The sequence below is a fragment of the Pyricularia oryzae genome, chromosome 4, assembly GCF_000002495.2.
Source record: "Pyricularia oryzae 70-15 chromosome 4, whole genome shotgun sequence".
In the NCBI taxonomy this organism is placed as follows: Eukaryota; Fungi; Ascomycota; class Sordariomycetes; order Magnaporthales; family Pyriculariaceae; genus Pyricularia; species Pyricularia oryzae.
In genome coordinates this window covers 3,155,565-3,182,239 of record NC_017851.1, presented here as the reverse complement: position 1 = coordinate 3,182,239, position 26,675 = coordinate 3,155,565, and the positions used below count along the sequence as shown (strand labels likewise).

Below are 26,675 nucleotides of genomic sequence, written 5' to 3'. Positions count from 1 at the left end.
TATACCCGCAAAGGGTAGGTGAGTTACGTGTCGGTTACGTGCAGTATTGCACGCGAGTCATCGCTCGAATCGGTCAATTGAACGCATAAGCCTCTATGCCAACAGTGGGATATATTTACCGAAACCAGCCTAGAGGTAGATATCTACTGAATCAAGTTAGATACCTTATTCCGAGTACTCGACCTTCTTTTACTCTCGGCTATTTGGAACACTTGCCGGGCTCAATTCACTTTGTTATACACACTGGGCAAGATGGAAATAGCTGGCTGTGAGCGGCTCTTGAACGGCAAGTGGAGGGATGGAATTCAAAGCCAAGTTACGCCTCGACCTTTGAAAAAGCAGGCTGAATACTGCCATGCTCACTTGCTCACTAGTTCACAAATGCCTGGTAGACTCGCATGGCACCACAATCCAGCATGGCTTCGGCTTCATGGTTCGCCTCCCACAATGTTCTCCGGATGTAAAACTGCAATATGGGAAATGGAAAACACCTCGAAACGTAAATGGGCGAATGTTTTATTTCCACCAATCCGGAACAAATAATTCATTCCAACGACCATACCAGACACCCGTCGGTATATTGGCCTATTTAATGCACACAGACCCGACCATTTTCGCCGAGCCATACGAATTTCGCCCTGAGGGCTGGCTGGAAGGTCAGGTCATTTCTGCCATGAAGCAGGCATACGTACCCTTCAGCAAAGGCTCCCGAGCGTGTCTTGGATCAATCGGTGTCGATGTCCATTTCACAATTCATGGCCGGTCGCCACCGGTGCGAGATGCTATCATGCTACAGAGGGTGTTGAGAGTAGGCCAGACGGGCGAGCTAGCAAATATTACTCAAAGGCCTTGCTGTCAAATAATTGGGCGTTCGAGTAAGGAACAGCTTGCTTAATATGCCTTGTCATCATTCCATTAAACTAACAAGAGCCATAAATGGTACTGGCACGTATAAGCATATATTGTTGGTTCATACGCAGACATGCGAGTGGGCAAGTCACATAGGTACCTAGTCTCAGGGCTCGCCCCTGAAGCCCAGAGCTCCACAATTGAGCTCGGTCCATTTTGCAACGCAAAGGGTCCAGTCTGAGCACTGAGGCTATTACAACATCACATTGGCCATGCTCGAGACCAACATGTAACCGGAAATCCAGATCGCAGCACAAAACTCTGTCACCGTCGTTGAGGTCATAGATATTCTCCGAACACGTACACCTATTGAACAATAAAATCGTAAACGACTATCCGTGGATCTCAACCTCGGCCCGCTGCCGCCAAGATCGGCGGCTTGATGCGTTGCGGCCAGATTGACGTCATGCCCAGTAGGGCAGCTATCCGATACAGTAGTCTGCAAGGCTGTTAGAATTCCCCTTTTGCGCCATTCGTCGCCGGGCGTTTGTTTCCTGTTGCCTGTTTTCATTTTTAGAAACAAAAAAAATTTACGCGTTCTATCCCGAACGATGACGACATCAATCTTGGCCATCGCGAGGCAAAAAAACAGGGACGCCAGAATAACATACAGTAGTAAGGTAGGTAAGGTATGTACACAAGAACAAAATGAGGGGAAAACCCCAATGCAAGCTTGCGGACCCCTCGAACCGGACCCCCCGCCAAGCCCGCTATTTCTTAAATGGGCCAACAAAAGCCGCGGAAATAACGGCACGGGTGTGAACTGGACAAAATCCAAAATCCGAGCCTACTGTATCTTTTTTGCGTCTGTCAAAGCCCGCCGTTTGCCCCAACGGCGGCAGGGAACACTCGCAAAAGTATGGTAAGGTGGATGAAAAGTGGGTGTTGTCAAACCCATCCACTCGCCTGCCTATGCAGATCACTGCGCATGCCGCATCTCGCGGTGAACAAAAAGCAGCAAAAAGGTTCTGGTAGACCCGGCGGATCACACTGAACCCCTGCTAGTTTGGAGCCCGTACTCTGGAACCCTTGCTGCAAGGCGATTGTCGATCGCATCGATTTGCCATCCAAAGGTCCCCTTGTCTCCAAAGTACCTTTTTGTATCTTCATTTTGGTCGGTACTTGCTCAGACTTGTGCAGGATTTGAACATTGCAATTTACCTAGGTATTGTTGATAGCAAGCAGAGCAGGCCATACAATGGAAAAGAAGCCCAAATGGCCTGCCCCAGAACCCCCATAACCGGTATCTTTGTAGGCGCCCCACCCCCCGCTATGAGACAGACAGCTTTGTGCGGGGAATTTGCTATCGTCGTTACATTTTACTACTGCCTCCATTTTCAATCTCGAGTCTTTGTCCTCATCCGCACCAATCGTTCTCCTTACTGGCCCCTCACGGCTGGACTATCTTGGATGGAATAGGCATGTCGCAACATGATACTCTGGTTCATTGTAACATGCCTGTTGAATTATCGTCGCAGCAATGGGAACCTTGTGGCATGGGTTTGTTATCATGGCGGACATGACAATTAACATATTAGGCGGCGAAAGAAAAAAAAGAGAGAGAAAAAAAAAACAAAAGTCGCGTCTCTGATTGAACAGGTTGTAATGTGAGTTTGCATTCTGCCTGCATTGGCTAAATCGGCCACCAACATAAAGCGCCCGCTAACATGGGTCAGCACACCGAATATGTCTCCAGCCCGCGCCGGCTCTTCGGGGCTTTGGTCCTCGGAGCCGGCCTCGCCACCGGCGCAATTTCCTCCGTAGTCCCTGCAGCCGACATGGCTCAGCTACATGACCACAACCACAATCACAATCACATACACACCCGTGGCGTGCCTGGAGACCAGGGTCCCGGGGCCACTGCGCCGGTTCGACCATTCCGACTTGACCAAGTTCGCCTGGGGGAGGGCCTCTTGCAGGAGAAGCGGGACAGGATCAAAACCTTCCTGCGGGAGTATGATGAGCGTCGCTTCTTGATCCTGTTCAACAACCAGGCAGGGCGGCCGAACCCGGCTGGGCTCCCGGTGCCAGGTGGTTGGGAAGATGGGGGGTTGCTTAGTGGACACTGGGCAGGCCACTTCATGACGGCGCTGTCTCAGGCTTTTGCGGACCAGGGCGAGGAGCTCTACAAAACCAAGCTCGACTGGATGGTGAAGGAGCTGGCTGCTTGTCAAGATGCTATAACCGCTCGGATGGGTGAAGGGAGTGGAGGAGGTGGCCAGCCAGAGCCTGACCCCGGGAGTGTTGGTCGCGTTCAGGGTAAATTCGGCAAGGCGCTTCGTCTCGGCGACACTAGACAGGCGGGATACGTGACCCTGCCGCAGGAAACGATAAACCAGCTTAGGGACTTTACCATTGCAACATGGGTGAACCTCCCGGTGGCTCAAGGCTGGAGTCGTTTGTTTGACTTTGGCCATGACTCCACGGTCAACATGTTCCTCACGCCCCACGCTGGTGATTCAAGTAGCGGGCCGCGCTTTGCCATTACGACGGGTGGCTCCGGGCAAGAGCAGCGCATCAACGGAAATGCAACGATCCCCACGGGCGAGTGGGTGCATATCGCAGTCGCGCAGGCCGGCAACACAGGCACGCTCTATGTCAACGGCGAGGTGTCCGGCACCAACGCGGCCATGACGCTTGGCCCGGTTGATCTGGACAACCCTGGAAATCGCTGGATCGGCCGTTCCCAATACGGCGACCCGCTGCTCAACGCCACCCTCGACGAGTTCCACATCTTTAGCCGCGCCCTCAATGCCACCGAAATACAATCTCTGCTCACGTCTGCCGCAGGCTCGACAGGCGGGGGCAACATTGCATGGTACAAGTTTGACGAGGAAGAGGGCGGCTCTGCAGTCACGGACTCGTCGCCAAACGCTCGAGATGCAGGTGTCGTAGGATCGGATGAGGACGAGTCTGGTGGCAGCAACTGGATCCCAACGCACCCTGGCTATCTCGGAGCGCTTCCAGAAGACACCGTTCTGCGTCTTGGCCCCCCGCGATGGGCTGTATATGGAGGCAACCAGCAGACGAATACGTGGGCTCCCTGGTATACTCAACACAAGATCATGCGTGGACTGCTGGATGCCTATTACAACACCAACAACTCCCAGGCCCTGCAAGTCGTAACACGCATGGCGGACTGGGCGCATCTTGCACTTAGCATCGGCGACAAGAACCATGCCGACTACAAGGGTAACCTCACCCGAGACGACCTGAACTACATGTGGGATCTGTACATTGCCGGGGAATTCGGCGGTGCGAACGAGGTATTTCCCGAGATTTACCGGTTGACGGGCGACCCCAAGCACCTAGAGACGGCCAAGGCCTTTGACAACCGCGAGTCGCTCTTTGACGCCGCCGTCAATGATGACGACATCTTGGTCGTGAGGCCACAGGACAGGCCGGGTCGGAGGCGGCCCGAGAGGCTACACGCCAACACCCATGTGCCACAGTTCATCGGCTACATGCGCATATTCGAGCAGGGCGGAGGCCAAGAGTACTTTGACGCAGCCAAGAACTTTTACGGCTGGGTGGTCCCGCATCGCGAATTCGCCAGCGGCGGCACCGGCGGCAACTACCCCGGATCCAACGACAACCCCGAGCTGTTCCAAAACAGAGGCAACATTGCAAACGCCATGGGCGGCAACGGGGCCGAGACTTGTACCGCCTACAACATGCTCAAGCTGGCAAGGAACCTGTTTCTCCACAACCACAACGCCACCTACATGGACACGTACGAGAGGGGGCTGTTCAACATGATACCCGGGTCCAGAGCCGACACGGCGGGCAGCGCCGGCGATCCCCAGTTGACCTACTTCCAGCCCCTGACTCCCGGCTCGAACCGGGATTATGGAAACACGGGTACCTGCTGCGGAGGAACGGGCTTGGAAAGCCACACCAAGTATCAGGAGACGGTGTATCTCAGGTCGGCCGATGGATCGGCCCTGTGGGTCAACTTGTATGTTCCCAGCACGCTCACCTGGGAGGAGAAGGGGATCACGGTGAGGCAGGAGACTGCCTTCCCCCGGGACGACACGGTAAAATTCACTGTGACCACCAGCAGCCGCCAGGAGCCTCTGGACATGAAGCTGCGCGTCCCGGCTTGGATCCAGAAAACACCCGGCGGCTTCAACGTCAGCATCAACGGAGAGCAGTTCCGGCCCGGCGAAACCCCGACTCCAGGCAGCTACATGACGGTGAGTCGCACCTGGGCCACTGGCGACGTCGTCGAGATCAAGATGCCGTTCGCCGTGCGCATCGAACGCGCCCCCGACCGGCCAGACACGCAGGCCATCATGTGGGGCCCGCTGCTGCTGCAGCTCCTGGGCACGCCGCCAGGCGCGAGGGGCAGCTTCTGGGAGCTGTCGCTGTACAAGCACCTCGGGCGCGACGGGGACTACGTCAGGGGCGGCGCCGTGGCCCGGACGGGCACCGCGGCCAACGGCGACCCGCTCTTCACCGTCGCGGCAGGCACAGACAGCCTCCCGGCGCGGCCGTACTACGTCGGCGACGCGGCGGCGGCGTCGAGCTACTTTCGGCGCGTGGAGCCGGCGGTCGTCTTTGGCCGCCTCGACACGGGCGTGCCCAACCGGAAGCGCAACGACGGCCTGCCCGCGTACGACGTGCCGGTCGCGGGCGTCGAGGCGCCCGGCAGCGACGGGCTGACGTTTTTGGACGTCTTGTGGGACGGGGCGCCCTTTGCCGACCACGACGGCTTCGTGCGCGCCGTCGAGGACGTCGTCGTCGAGTTTGTCGGCAGGGGCATCTACACCGAGGAAGAAGGGGATGTCATCTTGGGGAGCGCGAGGGAGTCGGAGCAGGAGCTGGCGTCCTAGTCTGACAAGTTTTATTCTCGGTAGAGTGGCTCCTCCCACGTGCAGCATAACATCCACAGCATAATATGTTTGTTATTTACAGGCTTGTTTATACTTTGGGTATGCTGAGCATAAAGCAAGTTGGTTGAACTTAATTGGTAAACTTTTATCGTACAGACTCGGATTTTGCCAATTTAGAATGCAAAATGCATCATGCCTTTCCAACAATCGACAAACCAACTACTACCACCTTGGCTATGATATTCCATAATTTTGCTGCATTACATTCGACATCAAGCGATCTGTTCCCTCATACCAACTAGACTCTGTTATTTTTAGAAAGAAATTAAAATGCGTAGCTTTGTACATGTATACACTATCGCGCGAATCAGGTGGGCATGTCCTTGTCACTGGGTCCTTGGCATTTATATCATGTTGTGGCTCTGATGCAAAAACGTGATTGCGTCTCGGGCATGTCCGAAAGAGGTGAAAGAAAGAAAAAAAAAATCAACGTGAGCGGCAACAAGTAAATGCAATACATTCGACTGATAAAAGAGGTCTTGGTGATGGAAGAAATAGACTAGGTCCAGGTCCAGCATTATTTAAGACTCTATCCTTGCCTATAATTTCTCCCATCGCCAACCTGGCAATTACTATTCTTTACACAAATCTCTGGATTATCCCATCAAGTTCCGCATCATACAAATAAAGGCCTCGGGCTGCATCCCTCGAGATGCGCTGTCAACATGTTATCTATGCCCTCTTAGCTTGTGGTGTCATCGCCAGCGACCGACAGCATGACGGTGCCAGCAGCAGCGGCAGCAGCAGCAGCAGCAGCAGCAGCAGCAACCATGGGGATGCCGCCTCCGGACAAGTCGGCAGCGGCCGGGTTTTTGACGAGAAATGCATGAACTTTTGCCTAACTTGGTACTCGGTGCATCAGCCTTTTCGTCCAGTGCACTCTGCGCGCAAAAAGTGCAAGAGTATTTGCGAGGTTGATCCTACGACCAAGAAATATCTACGACATCCCAAGGTTGGAACGCCGCGAGTATAAAAGAGTCATGTAAGCAGCTGTAAACACCAAAACGAAATTCGACTCCCTTTTTTTTCTTCTTTTTTTTGTTTTTTTTATCACCATCAAATGAAAATTTATAAACAGCTTTGCTGTATTATTGCGGCTGCCTGTCAGGCAGGTGCTTGCACCGGTACTAGGATCTCAGGCACGCATCACTTTGAAGGCTCCCTATTAGATAGACACAATCACAAAGAGGACCTAATATAATCCCCTAGCAGTTCTCCACAAAAGACACAAATACTATGTATATCAGGTCTCCATGCATTGCCTAGATCCTTGGAGCATGACACTACAGCGAGATTGCCAATTACAACGGGTTTTAGCGTGCGAACTTATTTCTATTAGTTTAAAAAGCAAAATCTTTACATGAAACGTTATTCATGGTTCGGTTGTTAACATTATATATTAGTATAGATTAGGTTGTACCTGGGAGGATGTACGAGTCAAGCGCTGCAAAGTGCAAAGAACTTCCCAGGCTAGCCCCCTAAAAGAAAAACCGTTAACTGCGCCTTTTTTGTCCGTTGAACAAAAAGTCCATACTATTGCCCCTTTTTTCACCACGGTAAATCTCACTTGTAATTTCGCAATTAATATACTGTATTCGTTTAATTGTTATTCTTGTTCGTTTATAACTAACTACTATATACAGTATATTTATCGAGGGGTTCTGTGACTGCGAGTCCGTCCCGATTTGTCATGCAGCTTCCGAAATAACACAGATCAGCGCTCGCAACCTTGGAACACCGCCATAACATAACACAAGTCGCGTGAACAGGTTATTAGTAGGAATGAGATATGCATACACTGTTGTCGAACCTACCACGGAGGACTTTTCTGCTAGCTTGAGATTCTATAACTACAGTATTGACACAACACCCACGGTGTCAGTCGCACGGAAAGCTAGATGCCGATCAATACAAATAGACACAAAGATCCCCCCTCTCGAGGGGTATTTATGGGCTCTGTTGTGTTTTTTTGCAAGGCTTCCGGTTGCCGTTTAATGCGGTGGTTTGCATGACGGTTTTACTGTGCATTGAGAACCGAAGCAACTGTGTCCCGCATTTCCAGGCACTGCCGATAGTTTTGATGGACAACAGGTTCGGACCAATTTGGGAATCATGTTCTCGTGCCTGGATCCGACAGCGACGCAAATAGAATCGAGGGAAGACACGGTGAGAGAGGGGGAAGACACCAAATGACCCCCCAGTGTTTGAACGACGACGATCGATCGGTTCGGTAAATTTCTTTCTTCTTCTTCGTCTTTTTTTTTTTTTTTTTTTTTTTTTTTTTTTTTTTACGCGCAAAAGACATGCTAAAACTAGTACCAGGAAAATCTTGCAATTCCTCGATGTGCGAATTGAAACTCTTGGCAGTGTCTTGGAACCAACGCCCAGTAAGTCGCTTTTTCAGGCAGAGTCAATCAATTAGTCTAGTCTAGGTTTTCCCTGAGTGAGAACGAAAAAAAAAAGAGTGCACAGAAAAAAAACAAGTGCACGCGGTCCGGCAAAGCAGTGCCGCTTTGTTTTGCTGCCATTTCAACTTTTGGCTTTGGAAGGTGTGTAATACACGTGGGGGATTGGGCCATGCCGTTCTCGGTATTTTTGTCCGAATGAAAATAGCTGAGCACAAGGGGCGTATTTTTTTGTATTACTATTTATTTTGGTCTCTACTTTTCTTATCCTTTGTTCATCATCCCGAGGAGATAACAAAGAGAGAGAAAGAAAAAAAAGAGAGCGTTCGGCGCATCTGGAATCAGACGCAAATAGCAAGATAGACTAGCACGGGACGAAAGGAAGTTTTGGGAGGATTTTTCCGGCAGTTGGGTTTTCCTTGGACCACCATGAATTTGTCGATTGTTTTGCGGAGAGAAATCCGGGGTAATTCCGTAACCCCGTCCTTTGCCCGTGTTTACCCACGGCGGTGTATTCTGACCCGACAAGCGAAAAAAGAAAAAACGGGCCGCGTGACCCGCAGGGAATATGTCTCCAAGCCCTACGAAATCTTGTTATTCGTGTATAGGCGCTCTACAATTTTGGAAATGATGAGTGTAAGCACGAGATGGTTTGTAGATCGAGATCGTCGAATGTTGCATGAGGTGCATAATAATATCTTGAAGGCACTGGGGAAGGAGCTTGGGTCCCTTTTGTAATAGTTTGAAACCGTGATGTGCAGTATGTAAATGCACACCCTCCCAAGGAAATGCTCAGCAGCTTTGCGAGGGGACAAAAAAAAAAAGAAAACGGGCATACGGAGCTGGAGTGTGACCCCCTGCGAAAATCTGACGGGCCGATGGCATGCAGCACGTGGGTGTTGGTCTGTCTAGACGTTTCTCGACTAGACGGGATCGCAGCAGGGAAGTGGTTGGGATGGTGACTCAAATCTGTATCATTCTAAATTGTACCCCGCCAGTCTGTTGACAAGGAAAGATAAGACACCTCCCGACTCTATTATTCTCTTTCTTTACAACTGCCTCCCTTGTCCGTTCTATCAACCTGCTGCCGGTTCGTGCTTGTCAAATGGTCCAGTCCAGTGCAGCGGGTCTGGTCATGGTATCTGCCTTTTGGAGACTTGCAAATGGATTGTCCAACTCAAACAAGTCCTGATGCGTGGGGGCCAAGAAAGAGGGCGATAAAGTGTCACCTGCCAAAAGCCCTACGGGGGTGTCTGCGATTTGCGTTATTTTGCTTCTGTCTCGGATTCTGTTGCGAGGGTATGAATAATCGTTGAAATGCAAGCACAAAAAGTAGACGTCTACATGCATTCACATGGTTGAGTTGAATAGAAGGGACGTCGGCTGTGCAGAGATAATTAATTCAATTCGCCCAAAAGAGAAAGAAAATGAGCCCTTGTAATTGGGATGTTTCCGCGAGAACATGCCTTTGTTGCGTCTCTCCCGAGAGTTTCTTTGCGTAGGGCTGGCCAAGTTGGAGCGGAGCGGTGGATTTTAGTGCATGTAAGCATGAAAAAGCACCACCCGGAATAGAAGGGCTGAGAGATCTGGAGTTGCCCGCACACACACAGTCGGGTACCTCCAAACCTGGAGGTACAACGCGGCTACCTCGCTCCGTCTGGCCCATCGCAGATTAGCTTCGGTTGACAGCCAAAGGTACCCCGATTTACTATCGTACTAGGAACCCTCTCGTTTACTGGTGGCGCAGATCCCGCTCAGCTCCTCACTCCCAAGACAAAGGTCCCCTCCATCTCGTCCAGGTAAGCCTCTTGGCGCTCCGCACTACGCGCAATTGTCGCCCTACAAAATTCCACTCGAGCAAGGTTTGCAAGCAAGGCAAGGTACATTCAAGCTCCTTGTGACGCGGGAGCGCGCGGCTCCGCATCGATGGCGCAACCAAAAACACAGGCGAGAGAAAAAAAAAAAAAAAGGGTGGAGCTGAGGGCTAAGAGTTTGGAAACAAGTCGCCGCCTCTTATATCGATAATTACCTCCGTCATGGATCGAGCTGTCTGCCTGTAATGATGAACAATCGATTCAGTTTTGGTTTGCATATATGTCGGTCCATCTATTAGCAATGTACATGCACACCTGGTTTTTCTGAACTTGACCGGAAGACCCGACAGTTACTTTACATTAGTAGGAGACTCCCGAGTGCATCCCATCCGACACGAACAAACCATCGGAGCTGAAAGTCAGCAATAACTACAACAAAAAAAAAAGTCCACACCACATCTTTTCTTCAACGACTCCTGCGCATCAGTCAGACGCTGATCTGTGCAGCGTGGGCCCTTGAAAAAAGTCGTGTGAGGGTCCTTCCCGTTGGCGACTCCATTCCTCACATTCAGTGAACAAGGGACCTGGTACCGATCCCAAAAGAAACGAAAAGTAGAAGAAGGGTTAAAAAAAGAGACGAGATATTTTGACCAAACACCGAAATACCCGAGGGAGTGGGACGGGAAAAGAAAACGGTAGCTGCAGGCGCGCAGATGTTTGTGGAAAAAGCCCAAAAGTGTGGAAAAAAGAAAGAAACCAAACGAAAATACAAGAAGCAAAAGGCCCCCCGCCGCATTCGGACCTGGGGCTCGCCGACTGCTGACGGGAACAAATCGTCATCGACGCGTATCTTGTCCTGCCCTGGAGGTTTGTTTGGTTGTGAGTGGGAATCAATCCCTGGTTAGTAACAAAAAACCGTCCCTCCCTGTCCCGTATCTCTCCACTAGCAAACAAACGCATTGCATCGCCGTCCATCGCATCGCCCCCCCATTCTTGGCAAAGTGCAAAGAGAATAAGAAAACGCCGTCAATTAATTAAGATCAAAATACAATTCGTTGGCCCGAGGCTGATTTGGAGGCTTTACTGACGATTTGATTGAACCGTTACTTTTCTTACAGTTTCTGCAACGCATACCTATCCTACCCTTGGCATTTTATCTTATTTGCCCATGTTTGCAATCTCATCTCACTAAGCCCGCCTACATCTAAACAATCTACTGTATCGCCCGCGCATCGCCACATTGATACACTATATCTGTCGTCAACCGACCTCCGTACAAAACAACCCTTTCGCAACAAAAGGCGGACTCCAACAATAGACAAATATATTTTGGACGCAGCAAGCGACTCGTGTATCTTGGCCTTAAATTGCGTACAGCACAGTGTGCATCGATTTGCAGGCCTCACCCAGGTAAGTTCCTACAGGGCTCTATATACCCTGTTCACGACTCATTTATCCAGTTTCATTGGGGGTGTTTGTTGTAGTTGTCTTGGCGGCGATTGATTGCAAGCTTGACTGTGTCTGATGTTGTGGCGATGACCCACGACGCCCCTCAAGATGGGTCTATCAGTTTGAGCGTGCTCAATCTTTTTTTTTTCTGTCTTTTTTTCCCGTCACATCCACTCAAACCCTTGATTACTCTGAGAAAATATTAAACCCGTGTCCTTCCCGCCCGCTCTTTCACAAAATTTTGTGTTAGCTGACATTTTTAATAAATCAACGTCAGCAACAACTAACGATCACGAGCACACCAACGCATCATCGGCTTTCAACACTTCACAAGTCACATTTGATTAGGCATTAACGACGTCAACGAGAGAAAAATTCTTATAATTCAAGGCAGCAACCCCAAGACTCAAGCCACCCACCATCAGAGCAGGGCTTGAATCTGCAATAATCTTGTCACCTATTGTTTCGCAGCTTGCTCTTCCAATCAAGTCGCATTAATCGTTTTTGAGTTGCCTTGCCTGGCCTAGCCCGAGGTCGACCACAACGTAAACAACAACAGACTTTCCGACCTGCCACCTTTGTGTGCTCGGGGGGGTTTTTTTATTGTTCGACTCGACCTCTTTCGGCCATCTTTTTCGACCAGTCGCAAAACAAGCAAACTACGCGGTTGGAATCCAATTGAGGGAAACAAAACCCAAAGACGACCGACGTACGCCCTGGCCAGACCGCGACCGAAACAAGGCAGGCAGCCCAGTCCTCGTTCTGGCCAAATTTTGTGGAATCCCAGCCAGCCACCGACACAGACAACTCACACGCCCCCCTACCCCCCCATCCACTACCCGCCTACTTTAGGTCGTATTAAACTACCCCGAAACGCGTGCAGCCCATTTCTCCTCAAGGCTGCCATTCTTTACCTTAAAATCTTGTTCCTTTTTTTATTCAAGCGCGACAGACTAAACCTGTTTGCGTATCGAAGCTACTCCTTCCGTTCCACGCCAACGGACCTGACACCTTTTTTTTTCCCATTCCGCCACTACTAAATTCAGGCTTAGACCGCTGCTCCCGACCACTTTCCCCGTCCGTGGTACCGAAAAATCCCGCTTGTCAGCTTATCCTGCATTCAAATACCACAGACCTGCCCGGTTCCTCATGAGCACACACCACACTCCGAGGTCGAAATATAGCACCTCGACTCCCAACTCTCCACAGTCTTCCCATCATTGCCATTACAAAAATCACAACTCGGATAACAAACGCTTCGCCAGCCGCACACCATCATCCACCCAGCATCAGTATTGTGCACATAGCGACACGAGTGCCAGGTCGACCTCAAACTACAGCGCGCGCGCCGAATATCACTACTCCATCAGCGCAACCATGGCTTCGACCTCACAAAACGCCGCGTCGTCGGCCAACTCATCCACCATCTCGATGCATCACTACTACTACTACCAAACCCCTTCACATCAGATGCCGGAGCCAGAGGTATGGCTCATGGCGACACCGATCGACGACGACGACCTGACCTTTGGAGGCAAGCCGCTCAGCACTTGGTACGAGGAGGACCGGAGGAGGTTCAGCTTGGGCGAAGACAGCGCCAGGACGATCGAGAGCGACGAGGACGAGGAGGAAGAGAGGGGACGACAAAGGGTATGCGCGCACATCCACCCACGGGGGTGTCTAGCCACCAGCGACCCAACCCCAGCTTTTACTAACACGTTGCTTTCTCTTCAGGTTCGCGCACACTATGACGCGCCATCGCCATCTCATCGCCAACACCACAAGTCGCAGCACAGCAGCAAGAGCCAAGAGAAGCACTAGGTGTGCCAACATGGCGCCCTCTCTCTCCCTTGCGCCCCCCCTGGACGCGCCCTCGACGTGTGGCAAAGGGCAACCGCTCCACAGGCGATGATGCAACAACCTGCATGGTGTTGCTTCTTTTTGCGCCCCAAGAACGGTGCACAGGACAGCAAACGCCTTTGCATAGGTTGAAGCTCGGGCCCCCCTCCCCTTTATCCCCCACGCGCACGCGCGAATGTGCACCGGCTTGCTGTCACTCCACGCGTCGAATGACACCCACTCCATCCAATGTGCACCAAAAGTCACCGCAATTTGTCCGACTGCTTTGGGGGAGGGAAACGTCTGCAGCCGCTCCGACGATCGACGATTCACACGCATGCGCTGCGGACGCAGATGTGCGGTGTCGCTGCGGCATGGCGCTGCGCTAGCGTCGTCGCACCGTCACATGCCACTTGGGCACCATCGGGGGGGTCCGCGCGTTTGGACTTTTTGTCTTTCTCCCTGAAGCGCCAAATTGTCAGGACCATGCTTCTGACTGTTGGTTCTTTCGAAAAAGCCCCTCAAGCGTGCAGAGATCTCTAGCGCTTCTTCTTTTTTATTTTCTCCTATTTCCCCCTTGGTCCTTGCATCCTACGTGGCTGAGCCGTTTGTTTCCATCTTGACACCATAAAGCATCCTGTGTGCCGATTGCGCACAACTCACCGAATGAAATATACCCCCTCCATTTTTTTTATGATACCCCCCCTTCGCTACACCACGATTCATGTATTGTCGGGTGTCAATATTATACACTAGATTTGCCCATCTTTCTATTCCATATTCCAGGTGTGTCACGGGAACATGGGCTGGCTGCAGTCCTGATTCTCTATTCCCCCTCTCTACTTTTTCACATGATACCACGGTTGCATACTCTCACTCTTTTCCCCCCCATGTCTCGGTTATTTTGTTCTTGTTTTTGTCCCGGCGCGCAACTTGTCTTTTAATTCCTGGGTCTACGCATTGTCCGGTTTCTGTCTTTTTTTTATTTATCAACAAGAGGCATATGGGGCGTTTTTGATTTACAACATGGCATTATGCATTCTCCGGTAGACGGTGTCATAGATTGATTCTTTGGGCATACTACTTGTAGAAGGGTCTGGTACTCGGGAGTTTATTTTGCTTTTCAAATATTTTGCAGGGGCGTACGCATTCGTACGATTTTCGTCTTGATGAGACGAGGGTGATAGCTGTGGCGGATTGAATACAAAGGATTCTTGCTACTAGTATTTTGACTGTGCCATCCATCTTTCAGCAAGTGATTTGCATATGATCGGCAAATACTGACCATCCAAACAATCCACGTTGCTCAAAAACCACCTAGCTACTCATTCACCCACCGAATCTGTCAGGGTTGACTCAACTCTGCGAAACCACCTTCCTTCAGGTTGCAAACGCATGCACGAGTCTTTGCCACTGGCTTTGCGATTCAGAGACCTCAGCTCAACGGTAGACGGGACGCGATCCCGCCATCTTGACTTTTGCTTGCATCATCATACCGTAACATTGAACAACAAGGAAATCAAAATCAAAATCAAAATCAAAAACAAAAAAAAAATAAGGGGGTGTTTTGTTTCGTTCTTTTTGAACTCTGATACTAGATGGACGGCCACCTTGCCTCACCACGTGTCTCGACAAGAGTCGTGGCTTGTCGAGCTTTTTTTTCGTGTTTGTAGCAATTGCTACTACGTACATTTACCCGCTGCAGAATCCTTTTGCTACGTTTCTTTTTTTTTTCTTCCTTTTTGACAATCGTTCATCCCAAAACGGGAAAAAGAAAAAAGAAGAACAAAAAAGCTTAGAAAGAGGGGTGGCGCCCAAGGTTTGGACCGGCGGCTTGCCCGGGCCCCCTGGAGGCTACGCTGCGGTGTAGTGGTAGCCCCCTCCGAAGCTCTGCGGAGCGAGTCGTGCCGCCGGGCTTTTCTCCGCTGGCCCCCTTTGTGCCTCACCCGCTTGCCTCTGTTTACTAAACAGAGCACCACGCCCCTTTCTTCCGGAGGGGGTGTATTTTTGTTTTCGGGATTTTCGGGTAGGGCACATGAAGTAAGAAGACAGAAAAAAAAAAAAAAAAAAAAAAAACAACTCTGATCTTTTGCCGCGTGCTAGGCCTCGCTAGAACAATTCCATGGCAGGGCTGGGCCGGGGGAAGTTATCCGTATGTTGGTCTTTTTTAGAGTTTTGTTTGCGTACAGACACCCGCGCGACAGTATGCCTTGGGGGGGGGGGGGGGGCATCTAAAATCTTAAAAACCCAAGGGTGAGTTGGTTTCTTGGGGGTTCCGTACAACATACTCGTCCCGTGTTTGGGTGAGGCCTCCGGGAGTCGACAAGTTCTTGGTAGTATTGACTCTTGGGGCCACAACTCCTGCTATGAACAGCCTCGCGATGCTACCGGTGAACCTTTTGCGTTGTACCGCCGTTGATCAAAAAACTAAATTGATGAAAATGCAAACTCATATCTTCGAACTATTATTGTCAAGTGCATGACTGATGTACATTTTTTTCTTGCTGTTTGCTACCCTCCAGCTGGAACGAGAGGCTAGGCTACCTGTGCCATCCATTCTCGTGAGACATGAGATCGCCAACGTAGTGTGACAAACAGACGCAAACGACGTCACAACAAACAAAAACAACAAAGATTACGTGCTTCCGGTCGTCATGACCGGGCTTCACATGCTCCGGTGCTGAAGAAAAACTTGGCAAAAGTGTTTTTTGGGATCAACAGCTTCTATATAAATCCAGATTTTCCGCACTGTATCGGTGGGCTTTTCGGACTGCTGCTTTATTCTTTTAAACTTCCAGCCCAAAGTTTTTCCTCCTCCGGCCCATCCCAAAAATGGTCTTCGCCCGGCCGGAAGCGATGACGTCTGGCCCGAAGGAATGCTCGGAATATTTTTTCATCATGGAATGCAAATCGAAACAAAGAAGGGGCCCCTGTGATTGTGTCAAGTCCCCCCGAGTTGATCAATTGTTATTTTTCCTGCTTACTCACTACGAAGCTGTTCGTACAAGGTGTGAAGGCTTGCTGGCTAATTGCAAGTCAAACTCACGCTTGATAAGGGGCTACCACCGCATGGCATTAATCGCCGAAACGGACGGGTGAATAAAGACACAAGTCGTCACCAGTGCTGCTCGAGTCGACGGCCTTTTTGCGTATGCAACTCTGGATCCAGATCTCGGGCTTGCTGCTTCGTCTAGAAAACAAAACTCAATCGCGTCCTGGCTTGACATGGTTTTGTTTTCGACTCCGTCACTCTGTATCTCGTAGATTGTTCTTGCACACTCCTCATCGGACTGCAGGAGATCTCAGCTCAGGAATGCCCGGGACGGGAGGCCGGTGAGCTGGAGCCGCGGGGACATTTTCTCCGGTGGGCACAGGGTTCCGGATGGCGGAAGCCACGGCAACGTTTCCAGGAGAGCATGCCGGGCCGGCTCATCTGATATTTCTGGACATGGACCGTCGCCTTGGTTTCGGAGGATGCTGCCACGGGTTCCTTGTCCAGAAATAAGGGAGCAGAACAGGGCTTGGTGATATGTAATCTGATGATGGAATGCCAGGTGTTGCACTTTCCGTGTCCAGAATGGGTCCTTGGTCGAGTATTCGATTGTGCTGACGGCGCTTAATTAAGGGTTGTGGATAGACCGACGGGGTCTGTGGCTTTTGAAGCTGTCACTTTCGAAATGAAGCAAGAGTGGCAATGCGAAGGAGAGCCCTGACTTTGATCCAACTCACAGATCCCAACGATATTTAACTTTTTCTGTCCAGATGGAGAAGAACATGGACAGGTCTTGCATCGAAGACGGAGCATCTAAGGAAGGATGTCGAACGACACCTGAAGTGAATAGTTAGTTGTTTGGCCCTGAGATCACTGACACGATGGCAAGTAATTGTGCCATCACAGTGACTGCTCCCATTTAAGCCGGTGACATCCATTGCAGTTCAGGGGAGTACTCTCGCCTGCATATCTGGTGACTACATGGCGAGAAAGCAACACACACAAGGGCGTCGGATATGATAGCTGATATAGCAGCTTGTCGAGAAGAACACGGGTGGGTTGAGTCACCTTGTGGGCTTATAAGAGAGACACACGAAGAAGAGGCGTCTCCATTATGGAATAAGATTTGGGGCTGTACTAGGTCTCCGAGTGGAGAAAAGAAGATGGAGAATGCTATTATCCACAAGTTTATCGTCACTTGAATGAGTATCCTTAAGCCCCCTTTTTAACATTCTGCGCATCCAGCCAAAAGGCCGAGTACTTACAACATGTACATGGACAGATAGCGACAATGCTAGCCCCTATATCTATCTACCTTGAAGACTTTTAGCCGGCCAACTCCACCCAGAGCTGTAAGTCTTGAGAACTCGCTGAACCCGTCTCTCTCTGTTTCCTTTCCGGATCGGGGCGGATATCATTGAAGCACACAATGGAGAAGGGAACGCGGCTATGGATTTGAGGGACTTGTTTCACATGGTTTTTGGCACCTCGCTGTCTCAGAATGGTGCTTGCCGAGGCTTGTGTCGGTCTCTGGCGCTCATTCTTGCTTTCGACTGTGCTGCAAACCTTTGCGTAATCACGACCCCGGCTCCAAATGTTCAAACACTCTTGCAAATCCCAGCCCTCGCTTCTGGCCAGTCTAGAGTGCTTTCAATCACGCCACCGAGGCATCCTGGAGAGCCGACGGGGCACGTGGGCGACGTGCTTGCGCGGCTACTACCCGTCTGCCCTCGATGACAGCCCGAAGCTGCGGTGAAGTCGCGGTGATGTGGAACTCCAACATTCCCACCTTGTGGAGGCTTGTGGTGAATATGCTGCTCGCGTATTATGACGCCGCCCCGTCGAGTTTGGCCAGGATTCTCGAGCGCCAAAAGGTGGATTTTCGCATCGTCCAGAGCGAGTTCATGTTTTACTGTTTCGGCGCGCAGAAGCATCCGGTCAAATGTCCCCGGCTGCTGCTGGTGGGGGGGGGGGGGGGGGGGTGCAGATGGGGACGTGCTCGTCAAGCATCCCACGGGCTACACGGACTTCACGGTGTACGATTGACTGGAACAATCTCAAGGTGGTGTGCTGATTCTCTGACGGATAAGAGGTCGTCAAAGATGCGCGCCTCGTGGCGGTGGACCTCAGTTTATTCGGGTCATCATGTGTGGTGTGGTCGGCGCGCTGGACTTTGTCCTGTTAAAGTGTGCTGTCACCGCCGTCGAGGTGTATAGGTCAGGTTGGTCACACAGCGCCGGGTGCTAAATCTTTAAGCCAAAAGTACCTGGAGCATGTTAATCACCTAGGTACCTAGACGCGCACACGTCAGACGATAGGTCGAGCTCGCGGCCCTCACATGTCCACTTGGTCAGTGATCCTCACGTGCAGTCCAAAACTGTATGCTTGTTGCGCATATTGCTGCTGCCTACTTTAAGCACCAAAAATAACAAGTTCTGAACACGAGCGCGTAACAGACACAGGGTTGTGAACCAATTCCATCCTTTTCGGTGGAAAGATCAATTTGGAAATCCCCAATAAAGCAAGTGGGGAGGATTCACAGAGCACAATCAGCCCAGGACGGAAAGCCCAGGACGGAAAGCCCAGGACGGAAACCCCAGGAAACAGCCATCAAAAGACGCATTGAAGAATATCTATAAACAACCCTCGTGCAACAGCCATTTATGTCGACTCCAGCACTATAATCTCTGGCGCCCTTGATATAACTATTCCCTATTCGAGAGTACATATACTCGTCATGTATAAATAATCGGGCTGCTTGGCCGTTTCAGACAGTCCTATAGCTAATTGCCGGAATTTCTTATGTCGATCAACAAATTCGAGTAATGCATACATCCATATATAGCCTCTTGGGAAACCTGGTGACGCTCCAGTTTGTTTTACTGCCGCCCATGATAGGTAGGTATGAAACCAGTTCACCCAGTTCAGACATTAATACCGACACTTAACTATGCTTGGCTGGGCCAACAGTACACTGTAAAACAGAGCCCTCCCCTCGCTTTGCGCAGAATCCCCAACTTAATCCTGTAATTTTTTTCCAACCACAATTAATTTCTTGCTTTTTTGTCTCTCCAGACAACTACCGTTAAAATGCGTGCATTTGCAAGTTTTTACTTATTCGCTGGCCTGGTTGCCGCCCAATTCAACTCCGCAACCCCCGAGACAGGACTGCGCTGTTGCGGCCAGGGCACGACAGATCCTGGCGAAACCTGCAAAAAAATGAAACTGGACGCTTTTTGCGTAAGTTGGCATTTATTTTCTTTTCTTCTTCTTCTTGTGCAAAAGAATTGAAAAAAAGAACTTTCGGCGTTGGAAACTCGCGACTGACGCACAATTAACCTCAACTTTAGTGCAGCAATTTCAAGGCGGACCGGCCAAAAGGAGGAAAGGGTTTCTTGGGTGGATGTGATCCGATTGACAATTTCAAAATAGGACGCAATGTTATCGCGACTGCTAGTGGCGCCGGCGGATGTAAATCCAATGGCCAGGATGGATTTGTTGGATGTGCTTAAATTCGCATTTGAAGGGGCATGGTCTTGATATATAGATACCCTATGTGCAGGCGACCTGATCTATATACTCTACACGCCCCTGTCCTAATTCCCGATGCAGAAGGATGTCACGCCCCCGCAACATGCACATTGGGTCGATTTACCCGACGCCTGCCACAATTGAAACTTTTTTTTTTCCTCTTTTATTCAGGCAACTGCCACTTCACAACACCCTCGTGCAAGCGCGACTGGGCACCAACTCAGTCCTGGCCGTGGGCGTGGCCGACTCGGGCACGGTGGTGGTGGGCGCGACGCCGGCGGTCAGGGTCGCGGCGCCACTGCCGACCTGACCCTCGACGGCGAGAAAGACGGGCTGCTGGGCGCCGAGGGGCAGGCCGGCGCGTCGAAAGGCGGCCAGGTGGGCGGTGGTGTTGATGGTGCCGCCGACGTGGCGGCGGGTGCGGATGGACCAGTACTGCTGGAAGTCGGCGTCGCCGATGATGGAGGGCGCGTTGATGCGCCACTTTGACCACACCTCGTAGGTGCCGCCGTCGCTCTGGATGCGCCCGTGGCAGGTGGCGTTGCGGTTGTCCGCCGGGTTGTGCACCCCCATGTTCTCGATGACGTACCACTCGGTCAGCGGGTTCAAAGTCCACGCGTACAGGCACATGTAGGCCCGGTCGTTGACGGTGAAGGTGCCCGAGTAGTTGAAGATTCTTTTGCCTGTGGGTCAGCGTCGATGCGTTTTATGCTTGGGTAATGTGTATGGGGGGAGTCGTGGAATTAAATTGACAAGCAACAAAACGCAGCTCACCTGTTGTTGTTGTTCAGACTGTATCCCCTCCCCACCACAAAGTTGCCCCCGTTGGGCTGCCTCCAGTCTACCGCGAACCGCCCGTTGGGCCCCGGCGACCACGTGTAGTTGGAAAACTCATTGCCCCAGTTCTGAGTCCGCCACTGCTGCGTCTGCCTCTTGCCGAGCTCCTCGAGAGCCGCGCTGGAGAGGTGCGGTGGAAGCGTAGGCCCGGTGAAGTCGGCCGCTAACACAGAAGCGAGCGGGAGCACAAGCGCGAGGATGCACGAGGGGAGCATTTTTGGCGTGCTCAGTGTAAACCACTTGTACCGAGGCTGCTTATGCAGTATGGAATCGTCAAAAAAATAAAAAAAGGAGATATGTGGCGGGTTCCAGCCTCAAGATGAAGAGCCTTGGGAGGCATGCCGCTGCAATCTTTATGTCTTTTCTAGTCTCTTTACTTTTTATGCCTTCTACTCGATGTACCTCCACCGTCATCAAAACTAACGCGGGCCTGTCCGATCGTCGGACCACCCAGTCTCGTATAAGCAAAAAAAGAGACATTCATCTCCTCCCTCCCTCGGGGCTTAGAATGCGGGATTAACACCTCCTTCTCGACTCGGAATCCTGACCATCTTTGCACTTGGCGGTCGGAATCGCTCCACGCAAGTCGAGCCAGCTGATAACAAACAATGACGGTCGAAAAAAAGATGGAGGGTTGTCAGGTGACAATATTGACGGCACGGTTTGGAAAAAAGCCTGCAACCATCACAGAACAAAATCCCCCTCCCTCTCCCCCCTTTTCCGCCTCCCGCCATCGGCCGCCCCTCGTATTACCCGGCACCGGCTAATCACCGTTTGGCGTTCAGCTGCAAGATCTGGCCCGAGAGAACCCTCCTCCCGCCTTTGCTGGTGCCATGGTCAAAGGCCGTTTTGTGCATGGAACTATTGACCCGCTCAAGTCGGGATCGGGGCCAGGATCTCGGTTTTTCGTACCAAAGGATGCTTGGTATGGGAGGTGAGAGGAGCACTACTACCTTCCCTTTCCAGGTTTCTTTTTTGTCTTTTTTTGGGTACGGGAGAAACCAATATATGACTGAGGCTGGAATATTCTTGGCAAGAAACGCAGCAACAGAAGAGACGAGAAGAGTGGCGATCTTTTGCTATTTTTTTGGTTGTTGGCTGCTGCGCGACGACGTGCTGCATCATGCAGTCATCACAAGCGAAGGAACCTCGCCGTCCAGCTTGTTTGCTGCCTCGGATGGGGAAAAAAAAAGAAAAATAGCTGTGCTTTCGGAGGGACAAGCGGCCCGGTCTAGCGAAGGTGACGTTGAAAGTTTACCAAAAAGGACCAAGGGGAGAGCTGAGTTGGAATTCCCATTCGGCATCAAATGAAAGTGGATATGGATATAGAAAGGGACCTTGATGTCCGCGATAGAGCACGTCGAAAAGTAAAAATCGAGATTTCAGATATACCAAGTTGCTAAGTAAATTCCCCCAGCTCCAGCCTCAATCGGGAAACTTTAGCCGGGCCCTGATCCCGGATTACAACCGCGGACCAACATGATCGTATGCAGGTTTGCAGCTTACCAGCGATATAAAAAGAAATCCATATTTTAGACTTTGTGGCCTGACAAACATGACACTTGCGACGAGTCAATAGGCTCTATATTGCGCCATGTTTTAGCGTCCTCCCCATTTCATTCCTGCTCGGACGTCCATGGATATTAAATCACTTTATTGCGCAAGATACAACTTGAGAGATGAATCTCTGATTGACTATCAGGAGAAGCGATTGACGCTAATTGGCCAGGGTACAGAATACTGTGACGAATCAACACCAGCACAAAAAGGAAACGGGTACAGACGCAGTCAAAGCCTAGTCATTTCCGCTCCTTTCCACTTCCCCCGTTTGATGCCCAAATGGCATTTTTTTCCATATTGTTCAAGCCTTGCACTTCTTCTTCAGGCCGTCCCTGAGGGTGACCAGGTGGCTGTAGTCAAAGGTGTCCTCGCCCAGAGACCAGGCGTAGCCGCCGCCGAGACCCTTGGCAAAGACAATGTCGTTGATCTTCTGCTTCATGAGGGCGGGGGTGTCCCAGGACCAGTAGAGGCTGGCGGTGGAGTCCCAGTACCACTGAGCACCCAGGGCCTCGTCCGTCTTGCCGTTGGCGATGGCCTTTTGGAACGAGTCCTTGGTCGAGAAGCCGTCGCACTTGCCGTAGCCGAACTGGCAGCCGGTGCCGCAGTGGGCGGCGGTGTTGCCGCAGAATCCGTACTGGCTGCAGCAGTCGCCCTCGGCGCACTTGTTGAAGGTGTTGGCGCCGCAGGACGCGTCCGTGGTGAGGGTCAGGTTGGTGGGAGTGGTGGCGAAGTTGGCGGCCTCAAAGGTGAAGGCGCCCGACAGGCCCGTGTCGTTGCCCTCGGCGTCCTCGAGCAGGGCGGTCTCGCAGCCCGTCGACGTGGTGCACTCGACGCCCTTGGCGGTGGTGAACCACTTGGCGTAAAAGGCGAAGCCCAGGTTGAGCTTCTTGGGCTCGCAGCCCAGGGCAATGTACCTGTCGACGACGGCGGCGGAGCCCTTGACGTCGGTGTGGGGCAGCGTGACGTTGTCGCGGCGGTTCATCAGGTCGTAGGCCATGACGTTGATGAAGTCGACGGCGGCGTTGATCTTGGGCACCTGCTCGGCGGTGTAGGCGATCATGTCCACCTCCTTGCCGGGGACGGCGATCGAAAGCTCCTTGGTGCCGATGGCGGCCTTGATGTCCTGAAGGAGCAGGGGGAACGTCTCGATCTCGCTGACGCGGCCAGAGTTGGGGTTTTGCTTGTAGTCCTGGCCGTTGCCACCAGGGAACTCCCAGTCCATGTCTGTGATCAAGGGTGAGAGGAAAGTCAGAAAAAACATGTTATACTTCCCTAAAACGTCGGGTGGTCTATTTTGACCAAGGTACAAAGGTACTTACCGACACAGTCGTAGCCTAGCCTGTCGACGGTAGCAGCCACGTTCTTGGCAAACTCCTTGCGGCTCTCGTCGGTGAGGGCGGCCTTGCTGAAGCCGACATTGTCTCCCCATCCACCAATAGCCATGCAGACCTTTGTTCCATTGTTGAACATGCCGCGAATCTCAGAGATGGGCTTGAAGGGCTCATACTTGCCCGACGAGTTGAGGAACAAGTCTGACTGGGCAAAGGCAGTGATGACATGTGTGATGCCCGCCGTGAGGGTCTTGTTGGGGGGAGGCGTGATGTGGTACCTTTTTAAGAGGGGTCAGTCTCATGTCGTTCTATTTCCGTCGCAAAAGAAAAAAAAATGTCACGGCTTGGAACTTACTGGTCGTAGTACACCATCCAGCGGGTTGCCGAGACGGCATTGGCCAAAGCCAAAGCAGAGAGTGAAAACTTCATGTTTTTTTTTCACACACAAAGATTGATTATTAGAAATAAAAAAGGATTTGAACAGAAGAAATATTGGGGGACCTTGACCTGTGAGGTAAAACGAAAGACTGAGGTAAGACGGTGAGGTGGTCAGAAAGGTCAACCATCAAAGGTCGGCGTGAGGAGGACGGCCGACATATTTATGCCGGGAATGGGGTCCGCGGCCCCAAAAAATTAATTCGTAATAGTAAAATCAAATAAAACAAAAGCCAAGCGAGTCTCCCTACACAGAGTCATAACATGGACATGGAGGTCGCCTGTTCTGGGATTCGAACCTTGACGAGTACCACCCAGGCAGTGGGCTGACTGCCAATTCCTTCCATGTTCCATGTTTGATGGGTGGCGTGGTAGAGGAATTACCGTCAGCGTGGTGAGGGAAAACTCCACACTCACGACAAAGTAAAGTTTACAGCGAAATTGGCAAGTGGGGTTGGCTCATGGACCCGTCGGGAGCTTCCTTTGTGCGTCGTTGATCCCGGGTTCCAGTGTTGGCGGGACCGTTGGATCGCAGCAATCCACTGTCTTTTTTGTGCAAGTTTGAAGAGATGCCACGGAGGCAAGGTAAACCTTGATCTTAAGTGTCGTGTTGTATTATAGTATTCGTAAGTATTAATTGTACGAACTTGGTAGGGAGGTATGCAGCAGGGCAGTTCGCCAGCAATTCAGTATGAGCTGCAATTGTATACTAAGTAGGTACCTAGATACCTATGTAGGTAGGAAGGTAGGAAGGTATATGCGTTGCGGTAAAAGGGAAAGCCACAAAAACGAGCTGCATTGTCGATCATTATCATCGGTTCTGCTTCCTCCCACTCGCCACGATAGTTGCCGACGGCTGCTTGCTTTGCCGATGCAACACAATCCAAGTCATAGCAAATGAACACAATTCGTAAGCCAAGCGTCCCAGAAGCGAGTCCCAAATACGATAAAAATAACTTTTCGCTAGTTGGCACAGGTACAGTATACTACGTACAGAGTAACAGTAACGCAACCACCTGGTAAAGAAGGAAAAAAACAAAAAAAAATCCTATAGTGTACGGCAGACTGCACGACGTGTGGATAAGAAAGAAACCAAGGGAAGAGAGGCGCAGATCTGAGATTTAAGCTTCGCAACCGCCCCATCAAAACAACCCAAAGTGGCCCCAAGATAAAAACTCACACAGGGGGGGACTGCTAGGCTATTCGAATTACTGCCAAGCCCCCACAAGCCGCCCATTAGCAAAGAACCATGTTTTTTTTCTTCAACGAGAACCATTGGCATGTACTCTTACGGGGCCCAGGGAGGGGCACGCGCCCCCTTTGTTGTACATGTTATTTTTTTTCCCTTCGGGCAAAATCCCAGTTCCATAGATCCCCATCTGTGGCACCCGCAGAATCGGATATCTATACAAGCACGCAGGGCTGCATCGGTGCTCATGTCTCCCCCGTCCCCGGTCCGTCTGCGGTTCCCCGAATAATAAACCACAGATACAGATGCAAGGTTTAGAGAGATGGCACGGCAGAGAGATTGGGATCCTCCCGATGGGACTGTGACATTGGTAGTTGCCATGTTCACGTTCAGTCTTTGATGCTTTGTGCCTGACAATGCTGCGCATGTTTTTTGTTCCTTTGTGATCAAAGATCCGCAGTGCTCACTCTGCCCCTTAATATCCTCGAGACCTTTGGGGGCTGAGCCACGACTCGAGCAGGTCGCCGACTCGCATTGGAGAATCGCACGTTTGCCCGAATTGGTCTCCTACCGGTAGGCTCCATCCGCTGCCCCCACCAGCAAAGTGCTTTGACGTATTATTCTAGATTACCTCTTTCAACTCCCCCAGCCGGGCTTCTGCCGCAACCCTGGTGATCGATCTGAACGCAGGGACATCACTCTCTTCCCAGCAACCCCCTATTCGAGAACCAAGTAAATGTTTCAATCACAGCACCGAGGCGAGTCTTTGGAAAGATGATTGGTCGCAGGATCATCCAATCTCCCAACCGTCAAGTTCGCCTTGAAATCGTCTTCTGTCCCGGATTCCGCAAAACACTCATATATGATGCGCGGACCCTTCGGGTATGTGTTTACCAGACTGAAGCTGAGGGCTCGCCTACCAGCCCTTTATCTCTAGAGAACTTTTTTTCCTTTTTTCTTCTTCTTTCTGCTTCATCCAGAGACGAATAGAACGACCGACCAAGAGAACAAAACAACTGTTCGACAAGGGGTGCCGCATCGCTGCTTGCGTCGTAGACTGCATGATTTTGCGCATGTTCAATAGATAGCATGGCTGTGTAGAAAACAATGTCCATAACCAGGTGGCTCGAGGTAGCAGACGGCCCGTCGCGAAGGGGCCGCAATCCTTTAGCTTTGCCAAATATACCCCAAGGAGTCTGTATTTCGAGCATTATAGCTTCCACAGCTTTGCCAAATATACCCCAAGGAGTCTGTATTTCGAGCATTATAGTTTCCACAACTTTGCCCTTCAAGCAAATCACGTCAGAGTCCGACGCAACCAAAGGTGGCATGCTGTTAGGGTTTTGAGCCATCGATGTGCATGGCACCACCATTTGTAGTCGATGGCGATGGGCGTTTACTGCACAAAAGCTGAAAAATCTGCAAGCGCAGATTCCTTGGGGCTTGAGATTAATTTCAGTGTTGGGCCGGCAGTCGTTGTGGCTATAGC

General features: G+C 51.2%; 9 protein-coding genes across 9 annotated transcripts; 6 read left to right on the top strand and 3 right to left on the bottom strand.

Moving 5' to 3' along the window:
- Window positions 1–447: 447 nt before the first annotated feature.
- Window positions 448–895, top strand: MGG_17159 (uncharacterized protein; the record flags this gene model as incomplete). The annotated part of the gene is made up of 2 exons (XM_003716896.1): window positions 448–460; window positions 603–895. The coding sequence occupies 2 exons, from the start codon at window positions 448–450 to the stop codon at window positions 893–895; spliced, it is 306 nt and encodes a 101-aa protein (XP_003716944.1).
- Window positions 896–2,226: 1,331 nt separating this feature from the next.
- Window positions 2,227–6,114, top strand: MGG_06590 (acetyl-CoA carboxylase). Its single transcript, XM_003716895.1, has 2 exons — window positions 2,227–2,516; window positions 2,586–6,114. Exon 2 carries the CDS (start codon window positions 2,688–2,690, stop codon window positions 5,742–5,744), a length of 3,057 nt encoding a protein of 1,018 aa, XP_003716943.1. The 5' UTR covers window positions 2,227–2,516; window positions 2,586–2,687; the 3' UTR covers window positions 5,745–6,114.
- A 406-nt stretch (window positions 6,115–6,520) lies between these two features.
- Window positions 6,521–6,973, top strand: MGG_17158 (uncharacterized protein; the record flags this gene model as incomplete). Its single annotated transcript, XM_003716894.1, has 3 exons — window positions 6,521–6,612; window positions 6,667–6,786; window positions 6,883–6,973. 3 exons carry the CDS (start codon window positions 6,521–6,523, stop codon window positions 6,971–6,973), a joined length of 303 nt encoding a protein of 100 aa, XP_003716942.1.
- A 4,473-nt stretch (window positions 6,974–11,446) lies between these two features.
- MGG_12791 (uncharacterized protein) lies at window positions 11,447–14,531 on the top strand. Its single transcript, XM_003716893.1, has 2 exons — window positions 11,447–13,122; window positions 13,207–14,531. Exons 1-2 carry the CDS (start codon window positions 12,622–12,624, stop codon window positions 13,291–13,293), a joined length of 588 nt encoding a protein of 195 aa, XP_003716941.1. The 5' UTR covers window positions 11,447–12,621; the 3' UTR covers window positions 13,294–14,531.
- Window positions 14,532–16,618: 2,087 nt separating this feature from the next.
- Window positions 16,619–18,207, bottom strand: MGG_17157 (uncharacterized protein; the record flags this gene model as incomplete). The annotated part of the gene is made up of 3 exons (XM_003716892.1): window positions 17,398–18,207; window positions 17,041–17,140; window positions 16,619–16,847 (listed from the first exon to the last, which is right to left on the bottom strand). Exons 1-3 carry the CDS (start codon window positions 17,414–17,416, stop codon window positions 16,619–16,621), a joined length of 348 nt encoding a protein of 115 aa, XP_003716940.1. The 5' UTR covers window positions 17,417–18,207.
- MGG_17156 (uncharacterized protein) lies at window positions 18,037–18,599 on the top strand (the record flags this gene model as incomplete). The annotated part of the gene is made up of 2 exons (XM_003716891.1): window positions 18,037–18,339; window positions 18,567–18,599. The coding sequence occupies 2 exons, from the start codon at window positions 18,037–18,039 to the stop codon at window positions 18,597–18,599; spliced, it is 336 nt and encodes a 111-aa protein (XP_003716939.1).
- A 753-nt stretch (window positions 18,600–19,352) lies between these two features.
- MGG_17155 (uncharacterized protein) lies at window positions 19,353–19,893 on the top strand. The gene is made up of 2 exons (XM_003716890.1): window positions 19,353–19,543; window positions 19,654–19,893. Exons 1-2 carry the CDS (start codon window positions 19,394–19,396, stop codon window positions 19,813–19,815), a joined length of 312 nt encoding a protein of 103 aa, XP_003716938.1. The 5' UTR covers window positions 19,353–19,393; the 3' UTR covers window positions 19,816–19,893.
- Window positions 19,809–22,005, bottom strand: MGG_17154 (uncharacterized protein). The gene is made up of 2 exons (XM_003716889.1): window positions 20,609–22,005; window positions 19,809–20,510 (listed from the first exon to the last, which is right to left on the bottom strand). The coding sequence occupies exons 1-2, from the start codon at window positions 20,884–20,886 to the stop codon at window positions 20,018–20,020; spliced, it is 771 nt and encodes a 256-aa protein (XP_003716937.1). The 5' UTR covers window positions 20,887–22,005; the 3' UTR covers window positions 19,809–20,017.
- MGG_17153 (uncharacterized protein) lies at window positions 21,932–24,084 on the bottom strand. Its single transcript, XM_003716888.1, has 3 exons — window positions 23,918–24,084; window positions 23,551–23,840; window positions 21,932–23,455 (listed from the first exon to the last, which is right to left on the bottom strand). Exons 1-3 carry the CDS (start codon window positions 23,989–23,991, stop codon window positions 22,533–22,535), a joined length of 1,287 nt encoding a protein of 428 aa, XP_003716936.1. The 5' UTR covers window positions 23,992–24,084; the 3' UTR covers window positions 21,932–22,532.
- Between the last annotated feature and the right edge of the window lie 2,591 nt (window positions 24,085–26,675).